Genomic DNA, 18,492 nt, shown 5'->3' on the forward strand with positions numbered 1-18,492 from the left:
TGAGAATTTTTCAGTTTGTTGTGATCCACATAGTCACAAGCTTTAGCATGGTCAATGAGCAAACATAAATGTTTTTCTGGAATTCCCTTGCTTTCTCTATGAACCGACAAATGTTGGCATTTTGATCTCTGATGCTTCTGCCTTTTCTAAATCCAGCTTGTACATGTTGAAGTTCTTGGTTCACATACTGTTGAAACTGCTTGAAGGATTTTGAGTATAACCTTACCAGATATGAAATGAGTGCAGTTGTACAGTAGTTTGAATGTTTTTTGGCATTGCCTTTCTTTGGGACTTCCTGGGGTCCTGCCCTGGTGGATCCAGGGAATTCGAACGGGAGATGGTGTAGGTGAGGAAAACTTATTTATTTAATTAGAAATATAAAGAGAGATTAGGAAGAAATACTGTAGTAGGAAAATTTAGTGGAGAAAAGAGGCTGAATAATTTGGTTTACATGGAGAACCAATAAAATCTCAGGACAAGAGATTTGCACCATCTACGTTAGGCCACTGGCGCCCGTTTGAATATCGGAGGGTGCCCCGCCTTGGGCTCCCTCTCTCAGAGATCTTAGAAGCTGGGGCAAGTAAGTAGACATGGCGAGCCTCCACGCCCCAGATGGGAATTCAGCCAGAAAATAGAGTAAGAAAAGAAGACATGGGGTAAACCAGTCTTTCCAATGACTGGCCCCACCTCTATTGTCTGGAAAGGCCTTTTATACCTTTTTTTGTACATAGAGATCAATGGATAATATAAAATTATGCAGCATCAGCAGCCCTCACTCTTATCGAGACCAGGCTTTCTCTCTGCATACCTAGTTGTATACACAAGTTTTAGGTGATTTACATCATCTTCTGGCCAAAAGGCCAATTAACATTTTACAGCCCTTTTCTGATAAGGGTTTGTCAACCAGAAGACTTATTTTTGTTGTTCTTCCCAAAGTCTGGTGCCACTCTCAGAAAGCACTAAATAAAGTTACATTATTACATAGCAAGAATACAACAATTTATAACAAGTAAAAGGAGTACAGTGATTTATAACAAAGAGAAAATTAACTCAAAAGTCTAGTATTGCTAATATCAAAACTACTGTATTCCTATTTCTGCATCCGTTTACATTGATTAATATCCTCCCAGGTGCCTAAAAGATAAAGGATATGGAGGCCTGGTGGCAAACATTAACTCAACAAACTCTTCACAAAACTAATTCTTAGCTCCAAAAGGCTCTATATCTTTAAGATGTTTTAAGCTTCGTGCCTCTCATTGTTGGGGGCTGTAAACAATCCACAAGTTTAAAGCAGACCGGTCAGATAGATTAGAAAGCCATCAAAGGGGTTTTAAGCCGAGACATTCTTTTTATATGCAGGAGACTGTTAACTGGAGCTCTGAATTAACTCTTTCCAGAGAAAAGGTGGTAATGTCAGAAGAGTATAGTATAGCAGACAGTTAACAGACAGATTTTGGTTTCGGGGTAGATGCTCAGGAAAACCCAGGGGAACCCCTGAAGCCTGACTCCCCTTGCCCATCAGGCCTGTCCGCATGACCTTGTCATGGGTGGGATCTCCCATGCTGGCTCCCAGCAGGGACCGGAATGAAAACTGACCTTTTCCAGTCCTGTGGCCACTGGTGAATTTTCCAAATTTGCTGGCATATTGAGTGCAGCGCTTTAACAGCATCATCCTTTGGGATTTGAAATAGCTCAGCTGGAATCCATCACCTCTATTAGCTTTGATTGTACAAACACTACCTAAGACCCACATGATTCCACACTCCAGATGTCTGGCTATAGGTGAGTCATCACACCATCTTGGTTGTCCAGGTCATTAAGACCTTTTTGTATAGTTCTTTAGGATGGTTTTGGTCACCACTTCTTGTACAGTGTTACGAACTTCTGTCCACAGGTCTTCAGGCACTCTGTTTACCAGATCTAATCCCTTGAATCATCACCTCCACTATATAGTCATAATGGATTTGACTTAGGTCATACTTGAATGGCCTAGTGGTTTACCCTACTTTTCTTCAGTTTAAGCCTGAATTTTGCAATAAGGAGCTGGTGATCGGAGCCATAGTCAGCTCCAGGTCTTGTTTTTGCTGACAGCATAGAGCTTCTCCATCTTCGGCTGCAAAGAATTTAATCAGTCTGATTTCGGTATTGACCATCTGGTGATATCCATGTGTAGAGTCGTCTCTTGTGTTGTTGGCAAAGGGTGTTTGCTATAACTAGTGTGTTCTCTTGACAAAACTCTGTTAGCCTTTGCCCTGCTTCATCTTGTACCCTAATGCCAAACTCGCCTGTTAACTCTAAGCTATCTCTTGACTTTCTCCTTTTGCATTCCAATTGCCTATGATGAAAAGGACATCTTTTTTTGGCGTTAGTTCTAGAAGGTCTTGTAGGTCTTCATAGAACCGTTTGACTTCAGCTTCTTTGGCATTACTGCTTAGGGCATAGACTTGGATTAAAATGATGATGTTAAATAGTTTGCCTTGGAAACAGCTGAGATCATTCTTTCATTTTTGAGGTTGCACTTCCTTAAAAGCTAACACAGACAAGGATTCTTACTCATCTCAGTGTCTCAAGTGATTTTCTTTGATGCCAATGTTGAGTTAATGAGTAAAAAGAAAGGAAGGAAGGATTGATGGACAATACTGCAGTTATAATTTGATAATGTTTTGGAAGTTCTGGCTAATGAAATAAGACAGAATATATTTATCATCTCTTCAAATATGGTGATAACTATATGTATACCTGGGCTTTCCAGGTGGGACTAGTGGTAAAGAACTTGCCTGCCAATGCAGAAGATATAAGAGATGCAGATTTGATCCTTGGGTTGGGAAGATTCCCTGGAGGGGGACATGGCAACCCACTCCAGTATTCTTGCCTGGAGAATCTCATGGACAGAGGAGCCTGGCTGACTAGAGTCCATAAGGTCACAGGAGTAGGACATGACTGAAGTGACTTAGCATGCACATATGTATACCTAGAAAATCCTAGAGAATTGAAGAAATTGTAGTATTAATACAAAAATTTGTAATTTGGCCATGTAGAATAAAATCATGGAGAAATCAATTGTATTTGTTTATCACTAGCAAATATGAAGAAGGGATAATTCCATGCTTCATGAAAGTATAAAATTCTAAGAAATCAATTTTATTGAGATAAATTTTTTAAAAAGTTGTCCAGAGCTAAAAAGTGATTTGATTAATTAATGAGAAAGATTATATTTAAGTAGAAAGATTAAATAAGTTTAACATGTTCATTTTTATAAAATAATTTGTACATAATCAAGATCTTAACTTTCCCCCCCCTTTGGAATGCTGTAAAACAATTTTAGAAATCTCTATAAGATGTGAAAACATTGTAGTGTTTTTAAAAAACAATTCTATTATAAGCTATAAAGATAGCACAACAGACATTAAAGCAGTGTGATACTGGTACACAATTAGAAACTGAATAGAAAGAACTAAATACAATAATAGTATAGCCATATAGATATGGCTGGGAGAGGATACCTCACTGAAGGCAGTGTGCACAACTAAAGAGAGAATTGCTCATTTAAAGATAGATCTGAAGAACTTACCTAGAATGTAGCCCAAAGGGACAGAGTTATAACAAGTAAAGGATAAAAACAAAGAAAAGAGACATGAAAGACAAATTCCAATTGTAGTTCTCAGAGGAATCACTAGAGATTAGGGAAGCAGCAACAGTTTGAGAGATAATAACTGAAGATTTTACAGAACTTTTGACACACTTAAATTCTAAGAAAAAAGATGCACAAAATTCCTGAGCAGAAAGAAACAGGACTAAATTACCAGTCAGAGACTTATTACAAGGTATACTTTAGTAACATAAAACCAAATTTAGAATAAGGGAATGTTATGCAAGAAACAAGGAAGTCAAGCAAGAAATTGGTAAAGGTAGGTATATCAAGCTTTCATACTTAAAAACAGTAGCAATGACTAATTGTGTGGGGGATGCTAGAGTGAAACTGAAGTTATAGCCACCAAGGGGAGAATCTAGTGGATAGAGGTGAAGCACTCCAGGAAAAATAATGGAAAAAATCAGCATCAGGAAGCAGATATAAGGGAATCTTCAGGTTGTACTATTGAATACCTCTTACTATAGGACCATAGAACTGGGGATTCTTCTTTTATTTTTTAAATGTTTGATTGAAGTATAATTGCTTTACAGTGTTGTGTTGGTTTCCGCCATACAGCGTGAATCAACTGCGTGTGTGCCCTAAGTTGCTCAGTCATGTCTGACTCTTTGTGATCCTATGGACTGTAGCCCACCAGGCTCCTCTGTCCGTGGGATTCTCCAGGCAAGAATACTGGAGTGGGTTACCATGTCCTCCTCCAGGGGATCGTCCTATATAATCAGCTATATGTATACATATATCCTCTTCTTCTTGAGCCTCCCTCCCACTCCCCTCCACCACCACCCACCCCTCTTGGTCATCACAGAACATCAGGTTGAGCTCCCTGTATTATACAGCAACTTCCGAACTGGGAATTCTTATTACATGAATATGTTATATTCCATATTACTAGATAATCCAGAATCTGTAAAAAATTTGAGTCAACTACCCACTATGGTCTGTGTTGCAAAGATAGACCTACAAACCTGTGAATACTTTTATCTCCTCCCTAGACATCTGTTTTCTTTTAAAGTTAATGCAACGTTTGTATCCTTCTGCTCTTAGTTTTTTTTGGGAGGGTGGTGATAAACAGAAATGTAAGGTGTGTGGTTTTGTACAATACCATCAATTTTGCTCTAATTCTTATATATGTGTTTCTCAGTGATGAGCTAATCACCCTAGGATATTATTAATCTTCTAGAACTTCAGTTATGATGTGTGCGTGGTTGCCGCTCCCCTCCCCCTCTCGTTTTCTGTCCAAATATCACAAAGCTGTTGGTATTACATCCTCATTTTTGATTCCCATCTCATGTTTGCCTCTCTGTGCTCCCTCCAACCACCATCCCTCTCGTTTATTACTATTGATATTTCTGAGTTTTGTAACTGCTCACCTCTACTACTTCTGCTTTCTTTGTTTCCAGTCTTATTTTTTCTGTTACCTGTTGATTCTTTTTAATGCTTTTTGACTCTCACAGAAAAATGCTGGCATTTTATTGTCATCAATAATAGATTAAAATATTGGTACAGCATAACCTTCAGATTTTTTGGTTATCTTTTTTTTTTTTTTTTTTTTGTCGTGGTTTCTCAAGAATTTCTACTTTGTTACCAAATAAGTTGTCTTTATTTCAGGGTATAAGTTGCTTTGGGAAACAGGGTTTCTGAGATTAGTGTGTATGTTAATATTTTTCCCTAAAAATCTTGAAATCTACTTATAAATCTGATTATAAACTACCTGATTCTATGGCCAGAAATTCTGCTAAAAAGGGTAATAGTAAATTTAAAGATTATTGATTCTTTTGGTACAGTTAGTCTTGAATTTTCATGCATTCTAGTAAAAATATTTAGAAGGGAAAATATGTAAGGTAACACTGAGATTTGCATACAGTGGGTCCTAACTTGGTGCTTGTTGAATAAATGAGTGACCATCTAATAGTGCAGAGAATAGTGAGCAGTTGTTTTACCTGGGTTTTACACCTGGCTCTGCTTTTGACTTGCTGGGAAGGATGATCCTTCACCTGATCTCAGGGCCTTCATTTTAGAAATTAAAAATTTCTAAAGGTCTAGAAGGTCTTTAGACCATCTGGAAGGTCTCTAAGGGTTTGTCCCATTCAGCCATGTATGAACTGACTTTCCTGTTAAAGGCATTAAATGCAATTTACTGTTTTCTAGCTTTGAACAGTAAAGTTGAACCAATGATATTAGCTTCTGGTTATCATTATTCACAAGTGCTTTTTGATTGCAGATGTTATTACATTATTTTTCTCCTAATCACTAAGGAAACTTTCAGTATGAAAACTAAAATAAATAATTTGTAAGTTCTTATGCACAAGTACATTTAATTATTTTATCTAAATGATTGCCTTTATCCCTGTTGTTCTGACTGTCAGAGTTGCAGATTTCTGTTCTCAATAGTTTTTGTGTTCTCAAATGCCCCTAGAACCGCTTCACTTTCTGATGCATTTCATAAGTAAATTATCTGGCTTTTTCCTGCATATTTTTAGATCAGCAGGTCAAAAAGTACAAGATTGTTACTTCTATCAAATTTTTATGGAAAAAAATGAGAAAGTTGGAGTTCCTACAATTCAGCAGTTATTAGAATGGTCTTTTATCAACAGTAACCTGAAATTTGCTGAGGTATGTGATAATTACTTACTATATTTTATATTCAAGTCCTTAGGCTTCTTAAGAAAACCATTACTTCAATAACTATTTACTTTGAACACACTGAGAACAGTTATAAACACAAACTGTTAACACAAATTTAAAAATTATGCCATGCTTCAACTTTGTCCTTGTAGAAAATATTTTAAATTGAACTTAGTAGACAATACTAAGATTGAACTTTTTAGATTTTTGGTGCCAAAGAAAATATCAATCTGATTTGTAACTTGAAAACATTTAAGTAGCGTAGAGCAAAAAAGATTGTGAGGGTTTCTGTTGTCATTTCACCCAATTTCACATTTTATCCAGTTTAATAGTTTGCTCAAGCATATCATCCAAAGGAAGGTTTACTTTTCCTCTGTCAATGAAAGACAAACTCACTTACTGTAAATGAATAAGTAATATAATTTACTTTTCTTTTACTGACCATCTTCATGATCTTAGTAGCACACACTGTGGCTCATTTTCATTGTATCCATTTTTAAAGGGTTGTTCTGATAAAACCTTAATAGCTACCATTATTTATTTGTTGAAATATAAGGAATAGTGTCCTTCAGTGATGAATTTCTTAATTATACTTGCAAAAACAATTTTTCTGAAACCTTTTGAAAAATATAAACCCAAAGTAGAATGTTACTCTGCACAGTCATCATATTCTTTGAGACCCCAGGTGGTTGAACTGCCGGACCTGTGTGTCCACGTGTCCATACATCTTGGACTACTTGAGGCTTGTGGCTGTTTGGTGCTCTGCCTTCATACTGTGTTCACATGCTGATCCCATTTTACAGGCCATCCATGTTATGGTGGAACCACTTCTTGGTTTGACAACCATGACTGTTTTGGGGGAATTTCAGGGAAATTTATCAGTGGTTTGATTCTAAAATTATATATATCCTTTTTTTTTTTTTAAGGCACCATCATGTCTGATTATTCAGATGCCTCGATTTGGAAAAGACTTTAAACTATTTAAAAAAATTTTTCCTTCTCTGGAACTAAATATAACAGATTTACTTGAAGACAGTAAGTATAAGATTTTTTAGTTTGTTTTTCAACAATAGTCTATCAGGTCATTCACATTAATTGTGAATATGAGTCTGCTAACTGCTGCTAAGTTGCTTCACTCGTGTCTGACTCTGTGCGACCCCATAGACGGCAGCTCACCAGGCTCTCCCGTCCCTGGGATTCTCCAGGCAAGAACACTGGAGTGGGTTTCCATTTCCTTTTCCAATGCATGAAGGTGAAAAGTGAAAGTGAAGTCACTTAGCTGTGTCCGACTCTTAGCGACTCCTTGGACTGCAGCCTACCAGGCTCCTCCGTCCATGGGATTTTCCAGGCAAGAGTACTGGAGTGGGGTGCCATTGTCTTCTCCGGAATGAGTCTAACAGGATACAAGTTTTCTTAAAGACAGTTTGCTGTCTGAAGAGCTTGGAAATATTACACTAGAAATTTGTTCTGAAAAAAATCAGACATGTAAATCAAGATTTCATATGCAAATATATTTATGAATAAGAAATTAGAAGCACTCTATATGTTAACTAAAGGAGAGTAGTTAAGTGAATTACAGTGTATCTGTACAGCATAAGTACTGCTATTCAAATTCATGTTTTTGAAGACCAGTTTTATATGAAAGTGGTCATGATGTAATGTTAAGTGAAAAAGTATGTTGATATTGTCTACAAGAGGAGCTACACACACACACACACACACACACACACACACTGAGTTATGTTAAGTATGCAGATATAAAGTTATAAGAGAAATTACAAGAGTGGTTATCTCTTGCTAACTGAAATTGTAGATGCTTTCACTTTTCTTCTGTATGTTCTCTTGTGTCTTAGCACATTCATCAGTAGAAGTTTTATAATCAGGAGGAACACTCTAGAGTGTTTTTTTTTTTAAGTCATTTGGTCAGAGAAAATGTCTTTAAAAATGTTCTGAATCCTAGGAAATCCAATTTATACTTTATGGGGAGGGATAGACTTTATTTAGTCCATGAGCATTATCCTTTTTAAAACTTAATTTTTCTTTTTAATCTTTTAAAATAAAAGAATGCATTGTAAAAGACCCCTTAACTCCCCCACACCCCACCCTTTCCAGCCCCCAGGCAGTGCCGGATATGTGGAGGGCTTGCGATGTATGAGTGTAGAGAATGCTATGATGACCCTGACATCTCAGCTGGCAAAATCAAGCAGTTTTGTAAAACCTGCAATGCTCAAGTAAGTTTGACTTCACTTAATGGATATTCTCTTAATAAATAATAAATCATTTGTAGTTGAACCAGATTTCAGGTTTTGAAAAGTTTTCAAAATCATAATTAACTTAAAAAAATTCATAATTAAGGGGTATGCTTCTTCTCTTTATTTGATGGATTTCCATGGGGTACTCAGTTGCCATTTATAGGGACATATTCCATTAGAGTAAGTGAAGTCCATTCCCTTCAAACATTGAGTTTGGCTCCTTAATGGCTTTCTTTTCATGTTCTGCTATAGGTCCACCTTCATCCCAAGAGGCTGAATCATAAATACAACCCAGTGTCACTTCCTAAAGATCTGCCTGACTGGGACTGGAGACACGGCTGCATCCCCTGCCAGAAGATGGAGTTATTTGCTGTCCTCTGCATAGAAACAAGCCACTATGTCGCTTTTGTGAAGTACGGGAAAGACGACTCTGCCTGGCTATTCTTCGACAGCATGGCTGATCGGGATGGTACTTTACAGACCTTTCTTCCACATGTGGCTATATTTGAGTTTGTAGTGGGATAGTTGTAGTGGGCTAGCCTGTTCTGAGTAACAAAACAGTGTTCAGGATTATCTTGGTGATGCATTAGCAGCCTTGCTACGAAACTAAGGAATAGTATTGTTGTGATAGTTTGACATGCATAGAGTCTTTAAAAAAAAAAAAAGAATCAGATTTTTTTCCTTTAAGGCTGAGAGTTTTTATTTCTACTTTGTTGTCCTTGACTTTTGAGCTCCTCTCATTTTCTGTACTGTAGTCATCATTTCTTAAGTACTTCTGTGCCAAGCTCTCTGGAAGGGACTTTAGGTCATTTACCTAAATCCTTGCAAAATGGGAGTGGTTCCTGTTTTTGTCTTACTAAAGCTGAGATTTAAGGTGCCTAAGGTCTCAGAGCATGTATTTAATTCAGTCTTTCTAAATTCAGTGCTTATGTTCTTTTATATACTAAACCATGTGTCTTCTAAATGACAAAGCTAAGAATAGAAGTAAATGTCTTCTTTGGAAAAATAAGCTTATTCTATGTATAATGTCTTTCTTCCTGAACTGGGGAATATACTGCACCTTCTAGGCTGCTTTCTAGGATGTTTAGTCATTATTTAACAAATACCTAATGAGTGCATGTGAAGTGCCCAGGGCTCTAGTAGGTTTCAAAAATGAAGCAGTTGTCAAAACAGCTGTACTCCTGCCTGTATGGAGTTTACAGATTAGGATCAGCCCTAGGCAAAGTTGTGGGAATATGACTTCCATATCCCTCCAGTTCTTCCATACCCCGTTTTTCCTTTAGCCACTCTCACACTCCAGGACCCAAGTCTTCTGGTGTGGTCCCCTAGTGACCTAGGACATCCCCTTGTGGCTGCCTCTTGATCAGATGCCCAAGCTCTGCCTCATGGGTTCTCAACATTTTCTCAGCATTCAGACATTTGATATAGCACAGCTCCATCTGTAAATATGTCCCTAGCCCAGTTAAAATTTGCATTTAAGCATGAAATTCAAAAGCACAGGTGTTCAGATATTTTTAGAAAAGCCATTGGGAGGCTAAAGCAGAAGAACCTTTCCTGGGGTCCCTAAAACCATGCCTTATATCCTCATGCTGTCTAATGAAACGTGAAACAGAACCTTGATAGAGTTACACAAATAGGTTTTTTAAACTTAGGGGAATAAAATAGTATTCATTTTACTAGATGTACTTTAAGCTACTAGATCTGCTCTAAACTGGCCAGGCTTATGGTAAAGCAAACAGGGGTGCTTGTGTCCAGGAAGGGGTTTGGGAATGTGAAGAGTTGAATGTGTGTGCACATGTGTAGGTGACATTATTGCTTGACTGAATGCACCGAGAAACCTGGGAAGTAGATTTTGGACTTTGCTCAGGATATATATCTTTTGACCAATTATATTCACTGTTGGTCCCAGAATCCTTTCAGAAATCAAGAAGTGAGACTGTCAAGAATTAAACAGAGGACTTCTAGAAATCAGAAGTAAAATGAGGTTTTTCTGATCCTGGAAATTAGCGTTAACTAAATTACAGGATTTTAAAGTTACTTTGGTGGGGCAGGGCAGCGAAAGTGTTTATAACTTCACTGCCCTCAATACGGCTCTTCCTTTTCTCTCTAGGTGGTCAGAATGGCTTCAACATTCCTCAAGTTACCCCATGCCCAGAAGTAGGAGAGTACTTGAAAATGTCTCTCGATGATCTGCATTCCTTGGACTCCAGAAGAATCCAAGGCTGTGCACGAAGACTTCTCTGTGATGCATATATGTGCATGTACCAGAGTCCAACCATGAGTCTGTACAAATAAACAGGGTCATCTGGACGGGTGCAGAAATCAGACACCCAGTTTTCACGTTGCATCTCACTTGAGCTGGCAGTTCTGTTCAGCGTCCATTGCCGGCAATGGATGTCTTTGTGGTGATGATCCTTCAACGCAGGATTCCTGCGTTTAAAAATAAATTGCTTTTGTGTTACTAAAGTATTTAATAAGCATTTTGCACTCTAGAAAGTATGTTTGTGTTGGTTTTTTAAGAAGTCTAAATGAAGTTATTAATACCTGAAGCTTTAAGTTAAGTGCATTGATCATAAGATATTTTTGGAAGCATAAAATTTTAATTGTGACAGTTTAAAACCTCTTTTAGTCCATTGAGAATGTAAATAAATGTGTCTTCTTTATGGACCAAGATTATGAAATCATTTTTCCTTTGTAGCTAATTGTTGCCTTGAGGAGGATATACTTTGGTTTTATTGAGTCTACTTTCAATCCAGTGATTAAAGTTGTTTTGAGTTTGATTTGTTAATTCTTCTCTTTCTAGTGCCGATTCCTGCATGTCTGCAATCTGAGTTTCTGTGTTTCTGTGGTAGTGGTCACAAAAGTATTTAAATTTCCTCAATGGTGTTTTCTATTTGTTCTGGTTTTGAGATAAATGAGTGATTTTTGTCATGAAATGTCCATTTTTGATGTAGTTTTCCTGGGGTATTCACATATACAGCAATTGAAGCTCTCCATTCATAGTAGGAACTGTCAGCTAACAGCTTTCTTTTCTTTTTTAAAGACTCTATTATGCAGTGGGGTACAGTAAATTTTATTAAAGAGTTTGGGTGATAAATATATTCCTATACAAATATAAGGTTAATAGGAAAATGAATTGGTCATATAGAATCACTCATTGAAATTTCTCTGAAGAGATGTATTGGCTGTCTCAACCTCTACTATCTTAGATAAGACCGTCTAGAACTTAGATCAGTCCCCGCATTAAGTTCAGCCTGATATCCCTTGAGATAATGACAGTTACGAACCAGATATTTTATTGAAATGTTAGCAGCAGCTTTGCCTTCCTCCTGATTCAATAAGTAGAAAATGGATGTTTTCGTAGCTAATACCTGTAGTGTGTATCTGTTGTACACTAGCAGCATAGGTTGTCCGTGTCAGTGCTGTGGGACGTGTTGTGTGGCGATGGTGTCTTTGTGGAATGACTTCCTAATTGCATGGAAAGGCAGAGGTTGTCATGTGTGTCTAGCATATGACTTCATAAAACACTGAATGTCCAAAAGAAGGGAAAGAATCTTTGCAAACCCTGCAATTATTTCTTTTTAAAGTCTCATTTACCCTTTGGTTTTGTCATTCCATTTTCCTAGTATTTATTAGCTAGGATTCATTGTTATGAATCATAATGTACAGAAAATTTTGTCATACTTTTTTTCACTTTTAATGAAAAAAGTACTTAACTTTTGCATGAAGTTTTGCTCAGTACCTGGGTGACTGGTGATCTGGATACTAGGTCCAGAGAGATTGGGATCAGCCCCACCCCATCACCCTGGGGTTAGTGAGGAGCCTGGGGGGCAAGATGCCTAAGGTTCCTCTAGCCCTGACTTTCCACAAGTCCAGTCACCCCTTAATCAGTATGTGTTGGATGAATACATGGATGTAGGAGCTTATCAATGTGATTTTAAAAGGCTCTCTAGAGAAATGATTAGGACTCTATATCTAGGTAAGACTGGATTTAACAGTTAAAATTAAGAGAAGACAGTTCCTTTCCTGTAAAAATTAAAACACAAGTTGAAGGTTAGTTCTGCTCAGCTTCTCGTGGCAGAAGACTTGAAGAGGACTTGTGGGGTTGTACGCTTATTTCCCGTGGGTAGGGTGTGGAGGCACTTTCTAGTGGGAGGGACCTCTTCCATAAACCATTTCTAGGACAGTTTCTCAAGTAGAGCTTCCTGTTCTTTTAATATTAGCTGGGGAGGGAGCACCCAGTAAAGGGATGCAGGGCCCACTATGATGGTTCCTCTAGAGGTAAGGGTCCTTCCAGGCCCTGGTGTCCCCTCTCCAGCACCGCCCCCAACACCCCATCAGCAGTCCTTTCTTGTTGCTGCTCCCGCAGAGCCCTGTGTGTCAGGCGGGCACAGGCAGGGCTGGGCTGTGTGGCACCAGTGACTCATGTGCCTGTCGACTTACTTAATTTTTAGCCTTAAATTTTGTTTCATATTTTTCTATTGGTCTTTTAAATGTTTCTGTTATCCTTTCTTCCATATCCTATGTACAATCAAGATGGCAATATAGTAAAATCATCTTATTTATAAAACAAGTCATGTTCCCCCACCTCCATTGAATACACACGTGTGTGTTTGTGTGTGAGAATTTATATATATGGGGGGGGGGAGGGAGGGCACCCATTTCATAATGTGTTCAGCTCATTGCTATCAGCTTTATGAAGGAGTTTGACTCCAACCACAAAAGAATGTTTTGTAAAACTGGAAATACACATTGCAAACCAAGAGAGACAGAAACAAAACTCAATAACGTAAAATTGTTACAATTGCTGAGGATAATTTCCTTAGAGTAGTTTAGGATTTTTGTAATTCATATTTGCCAAAAGTTGTAGGTAAATAGCTTCTTTCTATCCCATGGATTCACTTTTTTTTTTCTTTTCACCTAATTCACATAATTCAGGAACAAGGGAAAGACGTAATTATCTTATGCATTGTCATTCAAATTCCTGTTGTGTGAACATGGCACCTTCATAAATTCAGAGATGTTACTGTTGTCTTCTGATGGATCTCGATATCCAGCTAGATGACCTTGCATCTGTGTCGATGATTATAGACAGAGGTGTGAGAGAAGACAGAATTAGGCCTTAGCTGAGGGGACTGCCTGCCAACAAGTATTTCTTAGACGCTTGTTACCTAAGATTGTGTCAAAAGGAACATGAGACATGGCACCTGTCCTCGAGCAGATTACCACCTGCTTCCAACAACAGAATGTCTCCTAAAGGCTTCTTAGCCTAAGTGTAAGGGCGCCGAGTTGGGGGGCTCTGGGAGGCAGTGAGGTGTGACAGAAGTGGTGGACGAGGGGACAAGAACTGGTCCAGCCCTTTCTCTGTTTCTTGCTTTATTAGTCTTGGGCAACGTCTTGACTTCTCTGGGCCTCAGTGTCTTCCTCTGTATGGCAAGGGGGTGGGACTATTGAATCTTACAGGAAAGAAAGACAAATTTCTGGATCCTTGGCCATGCCTGCTGGATCTGACTTCACAAACGGTAGACCCTATTTCCTAGACCCAAAATGTCCATCCCCCCCCACCCGCCCCACCACAGGTGACCCTGAGAGTGATCATCAGCCAGATTTGGAAAACACTGAACTGAAAGATCTTGAAAATACCTTTTCTTTATGTGGTTGTGTGGTCATAGAATGTTGTATTAATTACTCCACATACATGTGGGTAATTGTATATTTGTCATATTGTTTCTCTGTTTTTACATGTGAATTCATATAAGAAATGCATTTTAGGATCAATGAATGCCTCAGCCTACTGTTTCCTAGAGGTTTTAGCCATCTTAGGAACCCTCTTGAGACTGAAGAGGATGTTACTTACCTGGACATTTACCCTTTATTTAATTTCTGTAGGGGAAATTGAGGCTCTGGAAACCAAAGAAATGGAAAAATTAAATTGTTATGCAAAGTTAAAGAAAAAAAAAGTAGACTTAACTAGCTGCTACTTTATGATGAAAATTTTAACCCTAATATGGGAAGATTTTTTTTGTCATAAAGTAAAATGTCCTTGTTCAAGTAGGGGGACTGTGGGTTCATAGTGAAGAATAAGACTGCCTTTTCTAGGGGGATGGTGATGTTAACACACCCACAATTCTTCGATGAAAATAATACTTGAATTCCCCAAGGCAGGTGAGGGTGGAGAAGGAGGAGAGCATATTAAGATGGAAATATTCATGTGAATACTAAGATGCAAGAGAGAGAGGGTGGAGGATGGAAGGCCATCCTGAGAGCAGGTGTGGTACCCGCTGGGGGCTGTAAAGGTGGGTTCTCTGCCTCGCAGGCTGTGTCACTGCTCGGAGACTGGGACTTCATAGAGCCAGGCTTCTTGCAGCAAGTCAGCGTTGCATTGTCTAGTTTCCTTTCAGAAGCTTTATTGGAGGAAGAAGAGGGGGAAAAAAAGACTCTTCATCTTAGTCTAAATCCTGAAACAGCTGAAGGGTCTCTCTTGAGTTTGAAAGTGGTGGTAAAAAACTAACCAGCACATATGGCCAAGGATAATGAAAAGAGGGAAAAGAAAGACATTCCTTCTTCCTGCTCACAATAAATGTCAGTATTTGGAGCAGGTCATTCAAGAAATCCATTTGCTTTCCTGCTGTCTTGTCAGTGATGCCATTTTTGTTTACTGTGTTTGAAAGTCTTCTAACACAGGTTGCGGGGAAAGGCCAGGTCCAGAGGCATCCTCCTTTGGAGCTGCACAGACTCAGATGTGATTCTCTTGCACTTTAAAACCCTGTCCACTTCCGCTTTTTATTTTTTCAAGAGATTGTGTGGGAGACTCAACTGTTCTTGGTTTCATTTTTTAAAATGGCCTGTAGTACTCCAGAAAGTATTAGTATCCTGTCATAAACATTCATTAAAAGAAAAAAGTCCTGTTTGGAACTTCCCGGGGGAGTCATGGTGGTTAGGAAACTGGTATAAAGGAGCACATTTTATACTGCATTTCCCATATTTGGTATCTTGTTCATTTTTTTTTTTTTTGCCTGATGAACATTCTATATTTATGAAGACATTCTTTAAAAGTAAAACCACATAAAATATCCCTTTATTATCAGATTGCTCTGATTTAGCCTTAATTTTGTTAAATTTTTTAGAGATGATTGAAGTGCTGCTGTGGAAAGAAATGTACTATATACTATTTCTGTATCATTAAAATTAAATTTTTATGGTTGTTTCTCCTTGATTTCTTTGGGGAAGGGTTTTGGGTTATGGGAAGACTGGAATAGAGGAACATTGCTTTAGGAAAATGCAGTACCAGGCACACCTGTGTCTTCATCAAATCTCTGTCATCATTGTGCTTGTTTTAGAAAACAGACTTTTCCTGGGAGATGTGCCAGTGGTCTCTGGGTTCCCTCCTGGCATCATGATTTTGTGTAGTTTCTTGAAATAACTTGGCACCACCAAGCTCTGATCCTAATTAAAGCTCAGTTCTGCCAGTCTCTAATCCAACCAAGAGTTGTTCATCTCTTAAACTGGGCCAAAGCTGTTGACTATAGAATAGTATGTCTTGATCCCTCACAGCTGCCAAGGAGACAATTAAAAACACTACTTTTCTGTATAATCCAGAGAGATGATTACATGATGCTATATTAAGTAACTGATATAATAAGTTTTCTTCAGGAATTACTGCTTGTAGAGTTTCAGTCCCTTGTTATGCCAAGGCAGGAAAGCTAGAATGGTCCCAGCTGGCAATATTTGTATTAATACAATACATTCAAGAACTTTCCTACTTAGAAACCCACAGCCAAATGACGTATTGGTGATAATGAAACTTGGCCATTTGAACATCATTCTGATTTTCCTTTGTTCATACTCAAGGGTTGGCATGCTTTTTCATAGATCCCATCCTTTCTAATTCTCTGTGGGTGTGTTAGTGCCACAGTGATCGTTCATATACTTGTGCCCACCTGTGGGTGTGGGCAATCAAGACCAGACCTTGTTGGAGGCGGGCTGACAGGCTGGCAGAGGACCATTGCCTCTCTAGGCCTCTTCTCCTGGGACCTGGTCCCTGCTCCTTTCCTGACTTGCTGAGGCCAATTGTCCCTCATCTTCCTGAGGAGGAGATGCGTGGCCTACAGCAGCATTTCTCGGTTCTGGCTGCACACTGAATTCATTCATGGATCGAGGCTTTTCAGATGCCTCAAGCATGTGCCCACCCAAGCCATTAGGATCTGCAGATGGTGCTCCTGAACCCAAGTTCCTGTGCCTGATGCACAGTGAGGCCAAACAAACCGAAACACAGGAGTTTGGAGCAGAAAAAAGTTCATTGCAGGGCCATGCAAGGAGAATGGGTGGCAGGTGCTCCCACAAAACCCCAAACTCCTGGAAGTGTTTCAGCAAAGCAGTTTAAAAAGCCATGTAAGGTAGGGGCAGGTCACAGGGTGTGCGATCAGTTCATGTACAATTCTCTGATTGGGTGACAGGGAGGATTACAATCATCAGTCCTTAGGCACCAGAAGGTCTGGGGGCTATGTGCTCATGAGCATCAAGCAGTGAATTTTTTTCACTTGGCAGTGGTTTTAGCATCTGAAAAACTCAAAGTCTGCATCAGATACTGTTATCTGAGTACTTCATAGAGGAGCTAAAGCAGAGGAAATGGGGAGGGGGCTGTCCCAGGAAGTTTCCACAGGGTCCTAGTCAGTGACACCACCACCAGGCACATGGTCTTTCTCACAGCTCCTTATGTTAGTCCAACATGCCGCTGGGACCTGCAGCCACTTGTCAGGGCCAGTGGAGGTTTCTGAGGAAACATAACCCACTTGTCATTCTCCAATGAAACCTCTGCTCTGATAAAGGGGATTATGGACGTGGAAAAGCTCCAAAGAGGAAGGAGGAAATCTGTTCCAAAGCTCCTGACCTAGACTGTTGAGGGAGAGCCTTGGGACTCTACGTGGGACATATTCTGGAGGCCAGAGAAAGGATTTGGAAACAGGGTGAACCTCACTATACCTGAAGAGGGCTTGAACGAAGATATCCTTCAAGAGGCATAAGGAAGATGCCGTTCTGCTCAGGAAGTATTCCAAGGTGTCTATAAGTGTAAATGTCATAAAAAAGAAAACCCACCAGTCTGATTAGGTAGGAGGCTGAGTTCTTGGAAAGGGAATCAGTTTTTTTTGGGGGGGTGGGGTGGGTACTATTTTCCAGTAGTCATGTATGGATGTGAGAGTTGGACTGTGAAGAAGGCTGAGCGCCAAAGAATTGATGCGTTTGAACTGTGGTGTTGGAGAAGACTCTTGAGAGTCCCTTGGACTGCAAGGAGATCCAACCAGTCCATTCTGAAGGAGATCAGCCCTGGGATATCTTTGGAAGAAATGATGCTAAAGCTGAAACTTCAGTACTTTGGCCACCTCATGTGAGGAGTTGACTCATTGGAAAAGACTCTGAAGCTGGGAGGGATTGGGGCAGGAGGAGAAGGGGACGACAGAGGATGAGATGGCTGGATGGCATCACTGACTCGATGGACGTGAGTCTGAGTGAACTCCAGGAGTTGGTGATGGACAGGGAGGCCTGGTGTGCTGCGATTCACGGGGTCGCAAGAGTCGGACACGACTGAGTAACTGAACTGAACTGGGGTGGGTACTGCCTTCACACTGTGGACAGTCAGGTCTGTGTGAGTTGCCACTTTTGAACGGATGGATTTTATTGGAAGGGGGAGTAGTCTGAGATCTAACTGAAGTAATTCAGTGTGTGAATATTGAACTGGACATCATAAACATGGAGTAATTCACCCAGCAGTGACCTCCATCTCAAAAGCGCCACTGAAATTTGCAGGGTGGGTCCAACTGCTTTACCCCTTGCCTAGGAGTTTATGAAAACCCTCAATTCTATGCATCAAACTACTCCCTTAGAAATAGGTCTCAGGTTTGTTTCAAATACTGCATTTTCCAAAGCAATTTGAGGTTGAACTCAGGTTTTAAGAGTTGGATGGAAACT

At 39.4% G+C, this 18,492-nt stretch overlaps 1 protein-coding gene across 3 annotated transcripts in view; it reads left to right on the top strand.

Annotated features, from left to right (window-relative positions):
- Positions 1–11,131, top strand: part of CYLD (CYLD lysine 63 deubiquitinase) — a 55,589-nt gene extending 44,458 nt beyond the window's left edge. For all 3 annotated transcript variants that reach the window (XM_068992008.1, XM_068992009.1, XM_068992007.1), the window contains 5 exons: positions 6,130–6,262; positions 7,201–7,309; positions 8,387–8,505; positions 8,779–8,995; positions 10,637–11,131. In XM_068992008.1, coding sequence (XP_068848109.1) covers positions 6,130–6,262; positions 7,201–7,309; positions 8,387–8,505; positions 8,779–8,995; positions 10,637–10,821 — 763 coding nt within the window. In that variant the 3' untranslated portion in view covers positions 10,822–11,131. The remainder of the gene's footprint in view (positions 1–6,129; positions 6,263–7,200; positions 7,310–8,386; positions 8,506–8,778; positions 8,996–10,636) is intronic.
- Positions 11,132–18,492: the final 7,361 nt, after the last annotated feature.

This window comes from Capricornis sumatraensis, chromosome 20, assembly GCF_032405125.1.
Source record: "Capricornis sumatraensis isolate serow.1 chromosome 20, serow.2, whole genome shotgun sequence".
Taxonomy (NCBI): domain Eukaryota; kingdom Metazoa; phylum Chordata; class Mammalia; order Artiodactyla; family Bovidae; genus Capricornis; species Capricornis sumatraensis.